This window comes from Corvus moneduloides, chromosome 6 (genome assembly GCF_009650955.1).
Source record: "Corvus moneduloides isolate bCorMon1 chromosome 6, bCorMon1.pri, whole genome shotgun sequence".
Lineage (NCBI taxonomy): Eukaryota > Metazoa > Chordata > Aves > Passeriformes > Corvidae > Corvus > Corvus moneduloides.
In genome coordinates this window covers 29,278,780-29,294,841 of record NC_045481.1, presented here as the reverse complement: position 1 = coordinate 29,294,841, position 16,062 = coordinate 29,278,780, and the positions used below count along the sequence as shown (strand labels likewise).

Genomic DNA, 16,062 nt, shown 5'->3' with positions numbered 1-16,062 from the left:
AACTTGAGGACTGAATGAACAAAATCTATACCTATCTGCACTCCACAAAATTTATACTATATTGTACTAAATAATAAAATAAGACTTTCAGGTGCAATAACAAAACAACAAAATAGAAGATATATTATAAATTAATTATAAAATTATAGAATTATAAAAAATAAAATGCCATGGGGAAAAAATAGTGCTTTTAAAAAAGTAAAAATAAAAGCTTTATATAGTAAGTTATTGACTCAAAGTTCGCTATGATAAATCCTATTTTATTGCTAAGCTTAAGCCTATCTAAATTGTAAGGCAAGGGAAAAGGACTCCTACCCCTCACTCTCCTGACTCACTAATAAGTGTGAATGTGTGTTTTGGCATTTTATTCTCTTAAGCCAGTAGCAAAGGTCAGCAGTGGTATCAATTCCATGGAAAAAGGGAGGACTGGAGAAGGAGACCTACAAGTCTCCTTTACAGGTACACATCAAATAGCTAAAGGAGAAATAAAAACTTAGCTTTGTATTTTTATCCCTCTAAAATTAGAGTAACATCAGGAAAGCAAGCAGATAAAAAGAAAAAATAATCTTGTGAATTAATAAAAGTATGTAAACAGTTTAATTATAGAAATACTAGTCTAGCTAAAGTCACTTACTAAAGTAAGTATTAAAACTTGTACCTTTACAAGGTACTACAGAGGAAAAACAAGCATGCTTTATATGATGTTTAGTGTGTTATTTATCACTTTAGAGATGAAATTACCTCTTGAAGAGTACTTTGGAGAAGTCAAATTGATTTCCTCCTCCTGCTAAAGTAAAGCTCTATTCTGCCAGCTCCAGGGGCATCAGCAGAACAGCAGAACACTGTAGCTATATGTCTGCCAGTGTTTGTCTATAAACAAAGCTGAAAAAGTTTGTGAGGGTGTAACACAGAAGCTCTTAGTTTAAAAGAATAGAAAGATTGAGTTTGTTTCAGCAATAGGCAGACAGGAGGGGAAAAAAATATTGGAAGTTCTATTGTCTCTAATTCTATTGCCTCTTTGGTTCTTTCTTCCTTGGGAAGTTTGCAGTGTATGGATTTTTAATGTGAATAAACGTCCAAGGAAGTTCCACTAAAAAAATAAGACATTTACAAGAACAATATTGACAGCTGTATAACTTCCTGGAACAAAGAACTAAAGAGAAAAACACTTACAGTGAAGAGGTTTCTGTTGCACCCCAGGCAACTCAGTATAATGCAACACATGACAGTTCTGAATAAACTTTTCTTCCACTAGATAAGGCATTTTTAGAGACCATCCTCTTCTTGAGAATCATAAAACAAGTAGTTCATGAACACCAGATTTTTCCAAAAACAATTCATCAAAAGCTGAAACTGCCATACAAAGGAGTTATGACCTCATTTGAATGGAGGCAAAGTGAGTCATTAAAAGGAAGATCTAATACAAGCCAGATTTCCTGCCTAGCTTCCTCTGACCTCTGTTGGCAGAGCTATTTTCTTCTTGTAGTAAAAAGTATGTCTAGAAATTGTTCAAGCTTTGTCAGGGGAACACAGCTGACATGCTTGTACAGCACAAGGCTCTCATCAGCTGTACTCATCAAAGCACAGACCCGACAATTCTCTACTTCCAATGACTTATGGGGGAGTCCTCCAACCCATCTTAAAAATCTCACTCCAACAGCAACCCAGCATTTAAGCTTAAAGCTTGCTTAATCACCTTTCTAATCTTTAATATATCATCTTCTCATGATTAAAATATTACAGAAAACTGAATGATCTTAAGCCTAATATGTTACTTTATCCACACAACAGAGTGTGCTGTGAATTTATCTTCCACCTTAACACTGAATTTCCTGACATCCATCCAGTTAACTAAGCTCTGTCATGTTATAATAATATAATATCTTGTGAGAAAACCCATACCTGAATGGTTATTTTCTATTGAGAGTCATCTTACACAGCCATATATCAAACCAAACATTTATTGCTGTTCTCTAATACTCTCCTATTGGGTGTTTACATGACGACCGACAGGTTTGAGATTATTGTGCTGGAACTTATTTCCATGTTACAGCCGCAGTGCAGATACTTGTCGATACACTGGTGTTGAATGCTAATCACCACTACAGTCTGGGAACAATTGCCAGCGACATCACTTATCACTAGAATGAACAGAAAGGCCTTAATTGCCTTATCATGTGCTTTGTGCTTCCTGCTGGAATGGCTAGAAATCACTAGAAAATACTAGAAGGGATAAAATAGTCATAAACCTGTATGAATTTCAATAGTTAATAATAAAAGCGGTTCCAAAAGTCACTTAAGGAACTCATTACTCTTCTTCATTTATACAATTCTGATGCTGTTCAAAAAAGGTCTTGATTACTTGTATGAAAATTGAATTGAACACAGGATATGAATAAAATGCATTAAAATATGTAATACGGGATATAGACAGGACACAAAGCATACATTTCACTTAGCCTGTATATTTAGCTATATTACTTGATAATATTCTCATAGAACAACTTTCTATAAGCATAAGTAATTTTAGCTATTGAAAAATTATTTAAAGTTTATACACTACACTATAATTCTGATAATATAAAATTCATAGAACAGATGCAAAGTAGGTGCTTCTCTTATGCTAATTAACAACATGCTCAAATCGTATTTCCTGTAAATAAAAGCACTTCTTCCTTTTTCACTAAATAATGATCATCAGGGTATACTTATAATCAAAAAAAAAGAAAGTGTGAAAGAAAAGTAAAATAGTAAGAACCCTTTAAAAAACAATCTTTCCTCTTATTTTCAAAACCTTCTAATTAAAATAAACAAAATACTAAAATTAAGAGAGAGAGAATAAAAACTGAACAGAGCTCATAAAATATCCCTAGCTGTCGGCAAAGATTTTATCTTTGTCATTTAATGATGATGAAGCCAAGTAACTGTTGCTGGAATGGAAGCAGGCTGATGAAGAAGGCTTTCAAATTGAAGTGAAGGATATCACAATCTATATTTTTCTTATTAGTCCCTCTATCTGTACAATTTCTTTCTCAATTCCATTACTTTCTGTATTTGACATCCCTTTCAACAGATGTCATGTGTTGATCAAAGGTATAATGCTTTAATACGCTTCCGTTCATGTTAAATTGTTTCTTCATACACCAGCAAGTTCTAAGCAATTCACAAAATGTCAGCGAATCAGTAATTAATAACAATGTTAACTTCCAGGGGAAATTAGCTTGCGAAGGAAAGTTTTCTGGTATTTGATGTTATTTGTGCAAGATCTGATAGCAACATTCAGCTAACTGAAACAGACTGTGTGAATCCTTAGCATATACTAAATACTTACATTATTTGAACACAAAGTACATTAGCAGTACATTAAAAATAAATAGGTATTTATTAAGCATGAATAAGTTCTAAAAAGCATGGTATGTAGCAATTTTAACAATTTTAATAGGGAAGACAAAATATGATAATTTGTGGACACAATCAACTGGACATTAACTTTTCCAGTTAAAATAAAAATAGAAGAGAATAATTAACATGCTGCTAAAGGACAATTTATGCATTAAAAAATATGAAATGAATTAAACTTACTTAGATGTGTTTAGTATGTTTTTAGAGAGATTTAATTTTACTTCATTCTTCATCAGTAAATTTTCATTTAAAATACTTTTATATTTAAATAATGCCCCTATGTTACTGTCCACAAACACCTTTCAAAATTCTCCAATAAAGAAGTCTGTTTGCCATTCCTGGGTTGAATTCCAGCTATTTAAGCGTGGGTTTAGGGGTAATTCTATTATAATTTAAAACTGATCCAGGAAGTAAATACGTGTGTGCATATATACATAAACATATATAAACCAAGAGTTACTCTGTCTACAAACACACCAGTTTTGTATCCTTGCAATTTATCAAATGGAAAAAGCCCCAACTATTTAAAAAGATACTTTGCTTTCATCAGAGGTTTTAACGAAGCCCACCAAAATAAATTAAAAGAAGCAAAATATTTTCCATTTACTTTACCAATTTCTAACAAGAGTTAGATATCTATGGTTATGGGTGTATATATGTGAATGAACGAATAAACCTTAACCCACCATATCTTTTTCTCCAGTTTGCAAGCTGTCACCCGTGAAAAGTATGGTGTAGATGGTAGGATGATACTGTACCTGATTGGCTCTGGAGGTGGTCATGGGATCAGATGGAGAGGACTTGGTGGTAGTTGGGGAAGATGGCAATGTCTGGGAACAAAGCAGTTCAGGAGCAAATCAACCTTTACAAGCCTTAGACTCAACAGTTAAAAAAATAAATAAACCAACAAAATAACATAACTAGAAAATTAAAAGAAATAAAAAATGCCTAAGACAAAAATCTTTCTCCTACTCATTGGAACTTAATGGAATTTAAAGTCAATTGGATAAATAATGCATGTAAATATGCATGCTTATGCATGTAAAAACAAATTCATGACTTGAAATCAAGATGGTGAACTCACATAAATACTCAAAAATATGTTGACCACATGAGGAATATATTCTTTCCTCTCTCCTCCTCTTGGGGAAAATGAAAACTATAAGTAAACAAAAATTCCAGCAAGTTCAATGAGCACACTAGGAACAGTTATCAGTCTACGAACAAACAGGGCCAATGTCTGAAAGAAGTTAAGAGACATTTACTCTGGCACTTTATAAAGCACCACTTTACAGCCAGGACTTATAGCCAGCAAACTGTGATCCATACCTTACAACAGTTACGCTGAAGCTACCGCGTTTTTGGCAATATTCTAACTGCTAAAATATTCATTGATCTTTTTTAATCTAGAAGCAGGTGAAAAAATGTAAGCATCAATCTCATGATGGATGAACATGCAACTAATATCTTCATAAGAAATAACTACAAAATATTTATGATCAGTGTTAAAAATGTTCATTTAGTTGAGCAAAGGTCAATAGCTTATTATAGGTCTGTGTTCAAAATAAACACAAAAAAGAATTAAGAGTCATATTTATTGATCATCTTTTCTAAATAATATACATACGCTTAACATTAATTCTTGAACATATTAAAAAAGCACTGCTCTGTTTAAAAATTTTATATACACATTTCTCCTTTAAAAGTATTAGATCTTGACAGAAAAACCCTTCTTTTCTTTTTATAAATGTAGTAAAAAAGTAAAATTCCAATTTTCAAAACATAACATACAATACTTATTCAAAGCATGTTTTTTGACATCTTTGCAATATATAAATATTATAAAATATCAAAAATTACACTATTTTTATGTCAAGAAATAAGTGTTAAAGTGCTATACAATGGAATTTATCATACGCTCATATAGTTACTAACCAAAACTATTTAGAAATAAATAAAGCAAAATGTCACACTTTCAGCAGTTCTGTTACTTACAATCATTGACAGTCCCTCATAAAATAGGTATACATACTTTTGCACTAAAACTCTTAATGCATATGAGAAAGCTGGGACACTGTGAATGCATAAAGTTGTGGATTAGCAAAATATGGGCTTGTACATATGCACACACAAATAATTTAGATGTATGTTAAACAGTATGAAGATCCATTTTTCATAGTTTGTACATAAACAGGCAATCAAAACAGGAAAAATGAAATCTTAAGAAACAGATCCCTATTTTGTGCTTCCAACTTGTAACTTATGTTGTAAAACAACAAAAACAAAAGAAAACATACACAGCTTAAGCATCAACTGGGACTCTTTCAAATTGGTTATGTAGAAAATACTGTCATGTATAGGTCCTTATTAAAAATATGTAGCTTGGCAAACTGCTATTGGTCAGCAGGCACTACACATTGTAAAAACCAAGGCATTTATAAAGGATTTTCCCATGTCGTTCTGTACCAAACATGGGACAATCACGAGGGGTTCATTCGTGAGGTGCTAGAATTATTTAGCAAAAGATGTGTCTGATTCCACAATAGTACACAGCTAAGCCTGTTCAGCTATAGAATTTACTTCTGATTTTAGTGAGATGATGCAGTTATTTCTCTTACCAAAGTCTGAAATTGCAAAAAGTGATTTTTATCATTTAAGGCTAAACAGGAAGAAAATACAAAAAAAACCAACCCAAAACAAAACCAAAAAAACCCCAACCAAAAAGAATGGAGAATTGTTTATTGTCCCAGTAGGTTTTCTTTATTATACCTAAGTATTAAACTCCCATCCTGAACTCTCCCAAAAAAAAAAAAAATTGCTAATGACTAAAATATTTAACAAAACAGATAGTTTGTGTTATCAACACCACTGACAACTAGGGCATATGGTACTGTAGATTGTTTTGGTATGCTAGGTTACTTATTCAAAGGAAAAATAGTTTGCTCTTCACAGCTGTTACCAAACCTAATTAGTGGATTTATAGGGAAATATGTAGAACACTTCAACATTGAATAATGACAATCGCTTATATCACAAATGGTTTAAGAAACTGGAAACATCTCAGATTTCAATTCATATCAGTCTTTCTAAAGCACAGAAATATGTGGCCGTGATGAAAAAGGGAGTGATGATAATCATTTCAGGTGACTGTTGAACTATAACATCTATTAAGTAGAAGCATTTCTTTATTTATTTTAGCAAAAGCCTGTTTAAAATACAATGGAAAAAAAGAGATTAATAAATTTAAAAACAAAGACTGTATTAATGAACAAAATCAACTATAGAAAAACACCTTTTATTCCAAAATAAATGGCAAAATACTGAAAATAACAGTTTTTTGTCTTGTGGTTTTGGTGCTTTTTTTTCTTTGCATATCAGGTTGTTTGTATTTGAGGCTTAATCTCCCTCACATTGTTTACTGACATAACTACCTTTATTTTTTCATATATATATATGTATAGATATACAAACAGATATATATATATATATATATGTAAAAGAATTGACTGTTTTGTAAAAATTTCTCCCTTTTCACGCTTCTATGTAATTTGGAGATACACCTATTTATTTCTTTCATATCAAAATAACACAAAATTATTTCTCAAACATAAAAAAACCCCACCAGAAACAGGCATTTGGAGTTTGTATTGAATTTTCACTGGCTGATAAGTAATTTGTTGATACTGTCTCAATTGCTTTGCAAAAACTTTTCAGCAAAATTGCTTCTTAAAGAAAGTTGAATAGAACTCAATATTCTGACTTATTATGCAGCACAGAATGTTTTTGTTTTTAAATTGGCAAGTCTTTTGCATTAGGTGAACACTCAAATTTAGTAGTTATTAGGTTTCTGAGAATGAGATGTATAAAGAGGTTAGAAGATGAATTTATAAGTTTCAATTTTTGAGTTTGCTACTTCCATAGTGTAACTGAAGATTTCCTGAAATTGCAGGTTGACTACTGGCAAGGTTATAGAAAAAAAGTCAGAATTTCTACCATACACCACTTCTAAGACTTGCAGAGTATTTTTTAAGGCGTTTCTTGAATAGCATAGTCTAAGCCATGATGAAATTAAACTTCTCTGTTTTCTTAAATATTATTACCTTTCCTGCTACTTATGAGACAATTAATGAGTTACAGATTAGAGTGTGCTGTTTGTTCTAAATTTACACTTCTAGAACACATATTTGAGAAAGCAGATTTTAAGTATTTAAAAGGGAGCCTCTGACAAGGCTAATTTTAGAAATAAAATTCTGTTTGAGTCGTATTTGACTTGCAGTATTTTCTGAAAGTCCAAGAAAATACTACTACTTTTCTGTGCTCACCAATATTGACTGTACTGTGAGAGACTGCCCTCAAGGAGCACAAGACACTAAAGGGTGTGCAGAAATATGGTCAATATATTCCATTCTTCATATTTTTTGATTAACACAGTGAAGATATAGCTGTATCATGGCAGTATAGATTACATACAGTCCATCTGCATGGTGTTTCAAAAGGTCTCTGAGTCCTCTTTTGATTACAATGACACCCTTATATATATATTTACACTAAAGAAATTTCAATACTTATACCATGGGTAACAAATAATAAAACTGTACTGAGACAATTAACTTAATTCTCAGTACTAACTAGGATAGTTATATATTTAGGGGTAGAAAGAAAAGGCAGAAAATACTATTTGAAACAGGGTTACAGATGTGAAAGCATAGAAAAAAACATCATTTAAATGTGAAGGTGAGACTGTATTTACAGCTTACCAATTTCTAGTTTCTCACTACAGAGCTTGCCAAACAAAGGAAATCCTGGTAATAACATTACCTGCAATAAATAACTATTAAGACTAACCTAATACCAAGTATCAGTCCTGCATATATGAATATTGGTGCTTTTAATCACTGAAATTAGTGTGATAAAACTTATTTGCTTATTTGCTTAAGTATTAATATTTTAATGCACTTTAAGAAAAGGTGTTATCTTTGAAAAAATTGTATTAAAACAGTTTAATACCTTCTGCAGCTACAATGAGAAACAGAGAGCACTGCAAGGCCCCACTGTTCTGAACAACCTAAAAGACTTACTAGGCTTTCAACACTATTAGATAAGCCTTTCTTAACTGACTGCTTGCTTTGCTCAACAGAGAGTCTTCTTCACATCTGCTGTGATCTCCTTTAATCTGTAACTTTGGCAAAAGATTCTTATCTTGGAGATGACTATAAATATGTACACATTTCAAAAATAGAATTTAGATAAAGAAATAATCAAGGGTTAGTAATTTGCTTACAATCCAGACTCTAAAAAGGTTGCTTTGATGACTTCAGTGATCTATTTTTTTTCCTACTTTTTCATTTCTGTAAAGAATAAAAAAAATAAATTTTTATTATATTTCAATCTTTGCATTTGGTTTTGCTTTTTTGTGGAAGAGGAGATAGGGCATAGAGAAATACAGATAGACTAAGAGGTAACTCATCCCTATTTATGAACTCTTGGGAGCCTGACTTTAAGAAAGGAAAAAAACATGGTTAAGTATGATCTTGAAGAAAGATGATCTCATGTTCTGTCAAAGACAAGAAGGGATCAGAAACTTAAAGCAAACCACCAGGAGTATTTGGATCATCAGAGCAACTCTGGATGAAAGGAACTATTTAGAATTTATATTACAGTGAAAGGGACAAAAAAGAATCAGGACCTTCTCTTTCTTCAAAACTTGTCATTAACACAGAACTACTACAATATCTGGTGCTGTTACCTAGAAATAACAGTAAACTGAAGTATGTAGCTAGGCACAGCCATTAAAAATCCTATAAGATATGGGTTTAAGATTCACTCTAGAAGAGAAGGTCACCTTTTCATTCTGGGATGCTTTGGGATTCAGAAAGATACACCAAAACTACAAAGCCATCAGAAGGTACAAGGTAACTTTAGAATTTTCTTCAGAACTGAAACACTACTGAAAATTTATGCAAAGTTGAATGCTGCTGTTCATCCCCCAACAAAATATTCCATTCTCATTTCACTTTTGAAGCACAGAAGAGTTAATAAGCAGCTACAAAGTTAACTGCATTCATAAACAAAATTTTGCATACATATTGAGATTCTATTCAACACTGCTGAAATGAAACAGAAAATAAAACTAGTGATCTGCCAACAGAATTAAGCATATGAGGACAGGATAAAGTATACACGTTTTTATGGAATACTAAACTTTTGCCAATGGATTCAACGTACAGAACAAAATAGCTTTTATTTTTTGTTCTCGCAGCTTGCAAAGACCTCTGCATATCTTAGTATACGTGGCAGAATAACTGTTGTGATTTTTCACCTATGTTCACAAGAGAAGAAATTTTATGAGAAGTTTTTAACTAGAAGAAAAGACACTGTGATCTACGAAGCTACTTATTTTTTGTCTAAATGAAAATCGTAATTTTCTCATATTCTACAGTTTAGTGAGATTCATCTAGGTGACAGACTTGTCTTCAATGGATGATAAAGAAAAGAAAGACTTCTCAGAAGGGATAGACATTTTAAGAAACCAATCAAAGTTTCTTAAGGAAGGAAGAATCTGCAAGTATTTGTGGATTAAAAACTGAATATAATCCAGCAATGTGAGCATGCAGGCCAGAGAGCAAACTGCATCCTAGGTTGCGCCAGAAGAAGTGTGTCTAGGAGGATGAGAAGTGTGTCTGTCCTTCTACTCTGCTCTAGTGAGTCTCCACCTGGAGTGCTGCACCCACCTCTGGGGCTCTCAGGATAAGAGAGACACGGACCTGCTTGAGAAGATTCAGAATAGGACCACAAAGATGATCAGTGACTGGAGCTGAGAGAATTGGCATTATTTATCCTAGAGACAGCAAAACTTCTTGAAGACCTTAAAGCAGCCTTTCAGCACTTAAAGGGGGCCTATAGGAAAGATTGGGACAGACTTTTTATCAGGCAGAGTAGTGACTGAACAAGGGATAAGGTTTTTAAATTGAAACAGGTAGATTTAGATTAGACCTTAGGGAGAAAATTTACCGTGATGGTGGTGAGGCACTAGAAGAGGCTGACCGGAGAAGCTGTGGATGATCCATACTTGGAACTGTTCAAGGCCAGATTGGATGAGGCAACCTGGTCTAGTGGAAGTTGTTACTGGCACCGGGGGTGGACCTAGATGATCTTTAATTTGCCTTCCAACTAAAACCATTCCACGATTCTATGTAGTCTACTGAGTCTTTATAGTCTGAAGAACTCATAATCCAAACCAACCCTCCTCCATTTAAGCCAATATTTTCAGTTGTGTATTCTTAAACTCAGGTTGTATTTAGGCATTTGAAAGCAAAAGTTTTTATTTAACAGTTATGAAGATTTCTTTTTTGTTGTTGATCAACATTTCTGGAGTAAAAGCAGTTGTTTTCAATAGAGGAATATGAAATTACATATCTGAGTTCAGACATTAACTTTTGCACATTTTGAATAAAATAACAGGGACCATGATTAATAAACAGAAGTTTAACTCATGAGACATTAACTATCTACTGAAAAACCGAAGTGAAACTGGTTCCAATGAAAACTATAATTGGAAGTTCTATATGTGAAAGTTTTACTCTAGATTTACAAGGAAGAAATTCTAAATCCTTTTCGGTGTTTTAGAAGACCTAAGCATTTCATAGAATCAAAGAATGATTCAAGTTGAAAGGGATCTCAGAAGGCCAAACAGGGCAAACTCCTGCTTGGAGCAGAGTCATCTTTAAGATAGGTCCTCTTTCCATCACAAAATGCACAGTTCAGCAATGGCCTGGACAGGCCAGTGCTTCCCGGACAGGCCAGTGCTTCCTGGACAGGCTGCTACGACATCTGCTACTTGCTACAAATGAAAGCTGGAAGGAAAAGTTGCAATAATTTCTGAAGTAGTTGGTAAGACCAATTTAAGCAGCCTTTTCCATTGTTCATAAGAGTTGCTATTAATTTAGAGGTGAAATTTAAAGCTTTGGATGCTAATTACAAAAACAAAACAACTCAAGCTCATGAACTCTTACAAAAACAATTTTCTGTTTCCCGGAGTTACAATATGGTTTGAAAGAGTTTGTATGACACTGTAATTAATAAAGAGAGAAAAGGGAGGCTAAATGCTCATAGTAGTTTCTGGAAAGAAAAAGGGCACAGGAATCAGCTGGTTATTGTTCAATGATACTTAGAAATATCAGACGGCTGATATCTATGGAGATTGTAGAGATAAAAGATACAAACATTTGTCAGTTAAACATCTATCAGACCTACTTGGAGCAGAGAACAAAGGATTAGGAGAGACAAAAAAACATACTGGAGAAGGCTCAGAAGGAAGCACATAGATTTGCTTTCAAATCTGCAGCTGAAAAAGCTAGAGTTAAAGAGACAGAATGTTCAGATAGTGATTTCCACTAGTAAGGAGAAATGCCAGGCCAGTCAGCCTCTGCGTCCCATGCCTTTCCTGAAGACAGTGCTGAAATTCAAGCAGTCAGCAAAGGCTTTACCTACTGACTTTCTTCATTGAATCTATAACCAGAAATTTTCTTTCTTATCTCTCTTCCCTAGAGTGAGTGTCGATAAAGCAGCCCAAGACAGAGAAATTTCAATAGAGAAATGAGAGCTGCATGCTCATATATTACTCATGCTCACATGAGTGGCATTGCAAGACTTCAACTGCTGCTGTCTTTATTCATGGGGAGAAAACTACATCATCTTTTTGACTGAAACATTTTCAGACTTCCTAAATGAAAGTAAAACTTATTATTTCAAATCAACTTTAAATTTTCTTCAATCTGCAATGTGCCAATGTTCTTGGGCAACATTCTAAGACAGGAAGAACTATGTAAAATTTTGCCTAAAAGAAGAAATTACAAATGATAAGGCTCATTAAAAAAAAAAATCAAAATTACTAGTATTAAAAATTTTACTGATCATTTTAATAAAATTGTGATATGTGTGATCTTAAGAAAGTAACACTGGAGTTCTAAGTCATGGCAACCTGTTATGAAATATTATTCTCTTACATTCTTAAATCAAGGTATTATATCTTTCACTAAGGTACAGTATACTCTGACACTGGAGGACAGATTAATTCATCTCAAATTCTACCTAAGAACTAAACTAACAGTTTCATTTCTAGGTAAAAATAATGGATTTTAGATTGGGTCAATATTTATAGTGTATTCATTTATCATAATAGAGGTTTCCCCATTAAAAGAGAATTTAAACAATTCATTGTGGTTAAAACTTTTAACATATGCACATGCATATCTCCAAATATTTGAAGCTATATTATTATGCACCTGTATGTATACAAGTAATATATTTTTATTGTAAGATGCAGAGCTAGTATATATTGTACTTTAGACTGTGTCTGAACTTTATTAGCAGTGGCTGCACTCACTAATCCCTCCAGAATTTAATTGAATTTAACATTCCAAACCAACAAACCCCATACCAAACAAACTTTCAAAAAAGAGGAAAAAAATTAAAAATAAAAAACCCCAAACAGCAACAACTAAAAAAACAACCAAACCAAATCAACCAACCAATCAAAAAAACAAGCCTCCAAAATAAAATAAAAACAACCTCAACAACTTTGCAAATACATTTTCTGAAGAAACAGTGTGGACAACAAGATATATAATCTTCAGACACAAGAGAGGAATTTTTTAGGCATTTCACTAAACAGCTCTGTAATCTAGTTTCTCAGGACCCTACTACATACCTAAAAACTAGCTTAATTTAATTTCAAAAGGGGAAAACCACTTTTTATTGTAATAGAGAACACTAGTTTCCCACTGGATTAAGAAATACTGGCATAAAATCCAGTATCAGCAGAAAAGCCGCTCAAAATACAGATCAATTTCAGCTTTTTCTCCCTCTTTCAGGCATAATCATTTTCATGTCTAATAATTGAGAAACTAATTCTAAAAACTTGGGGCTTTTCTTTTTTAGTATTTTCTTATAAATTATCTAGAGTAATTTTTATGTAAAATTATTGCATACAGAAAAAATAAATAGTAGTAAATATTAGAAATCAAATAAATGGTTTATGCACAATTTCATCCATCTAAAGCAGTCTGTTGCTAACTCATCCTGTTCAAACACATCTTCATATAAGCCTTCTGTGTATGTCACTGTATAAAAAGTAAAATAATTGCACAGAGTTACCAAATTATAGGAAACTGAATCTTGTTAGTGTAGAAGGACAAAACAATATTTTCCCACATAGGATAGGTGAGAAACTAAAATCTATCCTCTACAGGATAGAGAGACAAGACAATATTTTACTAATGTTCACTCATTTCTTTCTTCATTCTTTTCTTATTCAATACAATGAAAAATAACTTTAAATCCTGTATAAAGTATATTTCCCGTTCTCCTTACAGAGCAAATTTGTTTAAGTTAAAATTTTTATGGAAAATCAAAGAATAAAGAAGTAGGGCAATAATAGCTTGGAAAAACTTTTTCAGTACCCAAAGATTTTGAATGAAGACAGTAAAAAATAGGCAAAAAGATGCCAAAAATAACATAAAATGAAATTGTAAAAAACATCCCAAGTAATTATCCTTATGTTTTCAAGTTCTTACAGGTAGGACTTTAAATTATCTAATTTAGGGTCAAAAAAAAAGTTACCTTTTTTTTATTTATATACATAAACGTAGAGAACATTCAGTTAATCTGTGATTTTTAGTAACACTTAAGATTTACATAGGGTTCACCATTTAAGATTAAAATTCAGCAATTGTGAACTAAGACCTAGAAGTCTATTATCACCTTATACAGTAAAGAAAAGTTCATGGAAGAAACACATTAGAGCATGGCATTGGAATTTATAAAACACTGTCTAAAAGAACTGCTGAGAAACATGGAACATATAAGTACAAGGAAAAAGAGTACCAGCAAGTTAATAAAGTGTAAAATAACATTTTCTTAAAGAACATGTTATGTTTACCCCTTCCAGCACTAAAGTTTTAAGACTTCTAAGGAGCTGCTGTGACTCTCTATTCCCAACCAAAAACTCACTTGTTTGATGCGGTCTGGATTAACAGTGGTCTGAGGCTGTAGAATGCTGACAGGCTCTGTCTTGGCCACATTCTGAGGCATTTCTCGAATCTTCTCTGCAATGAAGCCATGAACTGCATTTAGTGCTTCGACTGTTCCCTGGATCAGACACACCCGCTCTGTAGTACCTGCAAATACCAAAAGTTGATCTGAATGACATGGATTCTTCAAGATCCCACAAACTGCTTCAATTAGGGCACAAAGATGGCACTCAAAAGCAGTGTTGCAAAGCCAAAGAGCAATACCTTCCTGAAAGTAAACATTTAGATTTCCTAAAGATAACATACTGATGATGTGAAGATATTTCAAACAACTCCTATTTGTGTAGATCCCACGATCACTAATTTCCCAAGTCAGCCTGGATAACATCAGTTAGAATACTCATAACCTTCTTCCAAAATGAAATTGTTCTGCTTGTGCTACAAAAAATCCACACCACTTTTTATTTATTGATTTCTTAATGAAAAGTATCTACTGAATGGCTAAAGATGGATCCAGAACTGTGGAAAAATACTTCCTTGATTTTTTTTTTTTTTTTTTTTTTTTTTTTTTTTGGTGTGCTGAGGCTGGTTGTATAGCAAAAAAGGACTATTTTATGTATTGGGACTATTTTACATATTGGGTTACAGCTTGATACATCCTCACTAATGAAATAATATAAAACCCCCCAGTATTGATCCTAAAGATAAAAGTATGACATTTCACTGAAACAATCCATGTTCTGTATTCCACGTATCAAACCACTTAAATAGGTTGCAGAAAATCAATTTTGACTTGAAAAACAGGATCTAGCAGGACTTGGAAAAAAAAAATCCCCAACCCCCCAAAACTCAAAAGCAACTTTAAAAGGAATATTGTAGTTTCCAATTTCATTCTGCAGAAATACCAACACAAGACAACCTGCTTTAAAATTTTACATAATACATACTTTCAAAAACACATTCTTTACACTTCCAACATACACAATGATTTTCATCACCTCACTGCTGCCTTCAAATACCAGTAGAATAGCTCTACTAACAGAGGACAATTATAACATGAACTACCAAGATAGTAGTGTATTCCTAAAAATATAACAATACCATAATACTGATTGTGTTGCAAAGATATGTCAGATGCATATATCTATTCAATGTCAGTGCATATTTTGCTTCAAGACCATGGGGAGGGGGAGCAAAATAACAAATTTGAGCCATGGAATCAGCAGAAAAATAAATATATTAATTTTTTCTCTTGACATATTCCTAGTAAATACTATTGATAAGATCACAAATTAATCTTTTCTCATATAAAATTCATTCACTCTACCTATGAAAATGAAAATGACAATGTAATGATGTGGCAAATACTAGCAAGTTTGCAACAATTTCTGAAGTCGACAACATGTCAGTTGGCCTAATTTCCATTGTACAATCTGCATGGAATCACATAGATTAGAGAAATGTACCAGAGTGGTAAGCAACCTCCTCCCTTCCTATCAATTTTATGTCTATATAATAAATTGTTACCAACTCATCTTAAGATATGCTCCTTACAAGAGTGTAACATAGGCTTTAACAGAGAATAGTATGGTAACCTTGGGAATTTCCAACAAAAAAATTGGGTTTTATT

General features: G+C 32.8%; 1 protein-coding gene across 5 annotated transcripts in view; it reads right to left on the bottom strand.

Moving 5' to 3' along the window:
* The window catches only part of NOVA1 (NOVA alternative splicing regulator 1), a 146,326-nt gene that overhangs the window by 24,125 nt on the left and 106,139 nt on the right, over positions 1–16,062 (bottom strand). For 4 of the 5 annotated variants that reach the window (XM_032112929.1, XM_032112932.1, XM_032112931.1 and 1 more), the window contains 2 exons: positions 14,413–14,579; positions 4,161–4,232 (listed from right to left, as the gene is read on the bottom strand). In XM_032112929.1, the coding sequence (XP_031968820.1) occupies positions 4,161–4,232; positions 14,413–14,579 (239 nt within the window). The remainder of the gene's footprint in view (positions 1–4,160; positions 4,233–14,412; positions 14,580–16,062) is intronic. The other variant, XM_032112930.1, reaches the window with a different exon arrangement.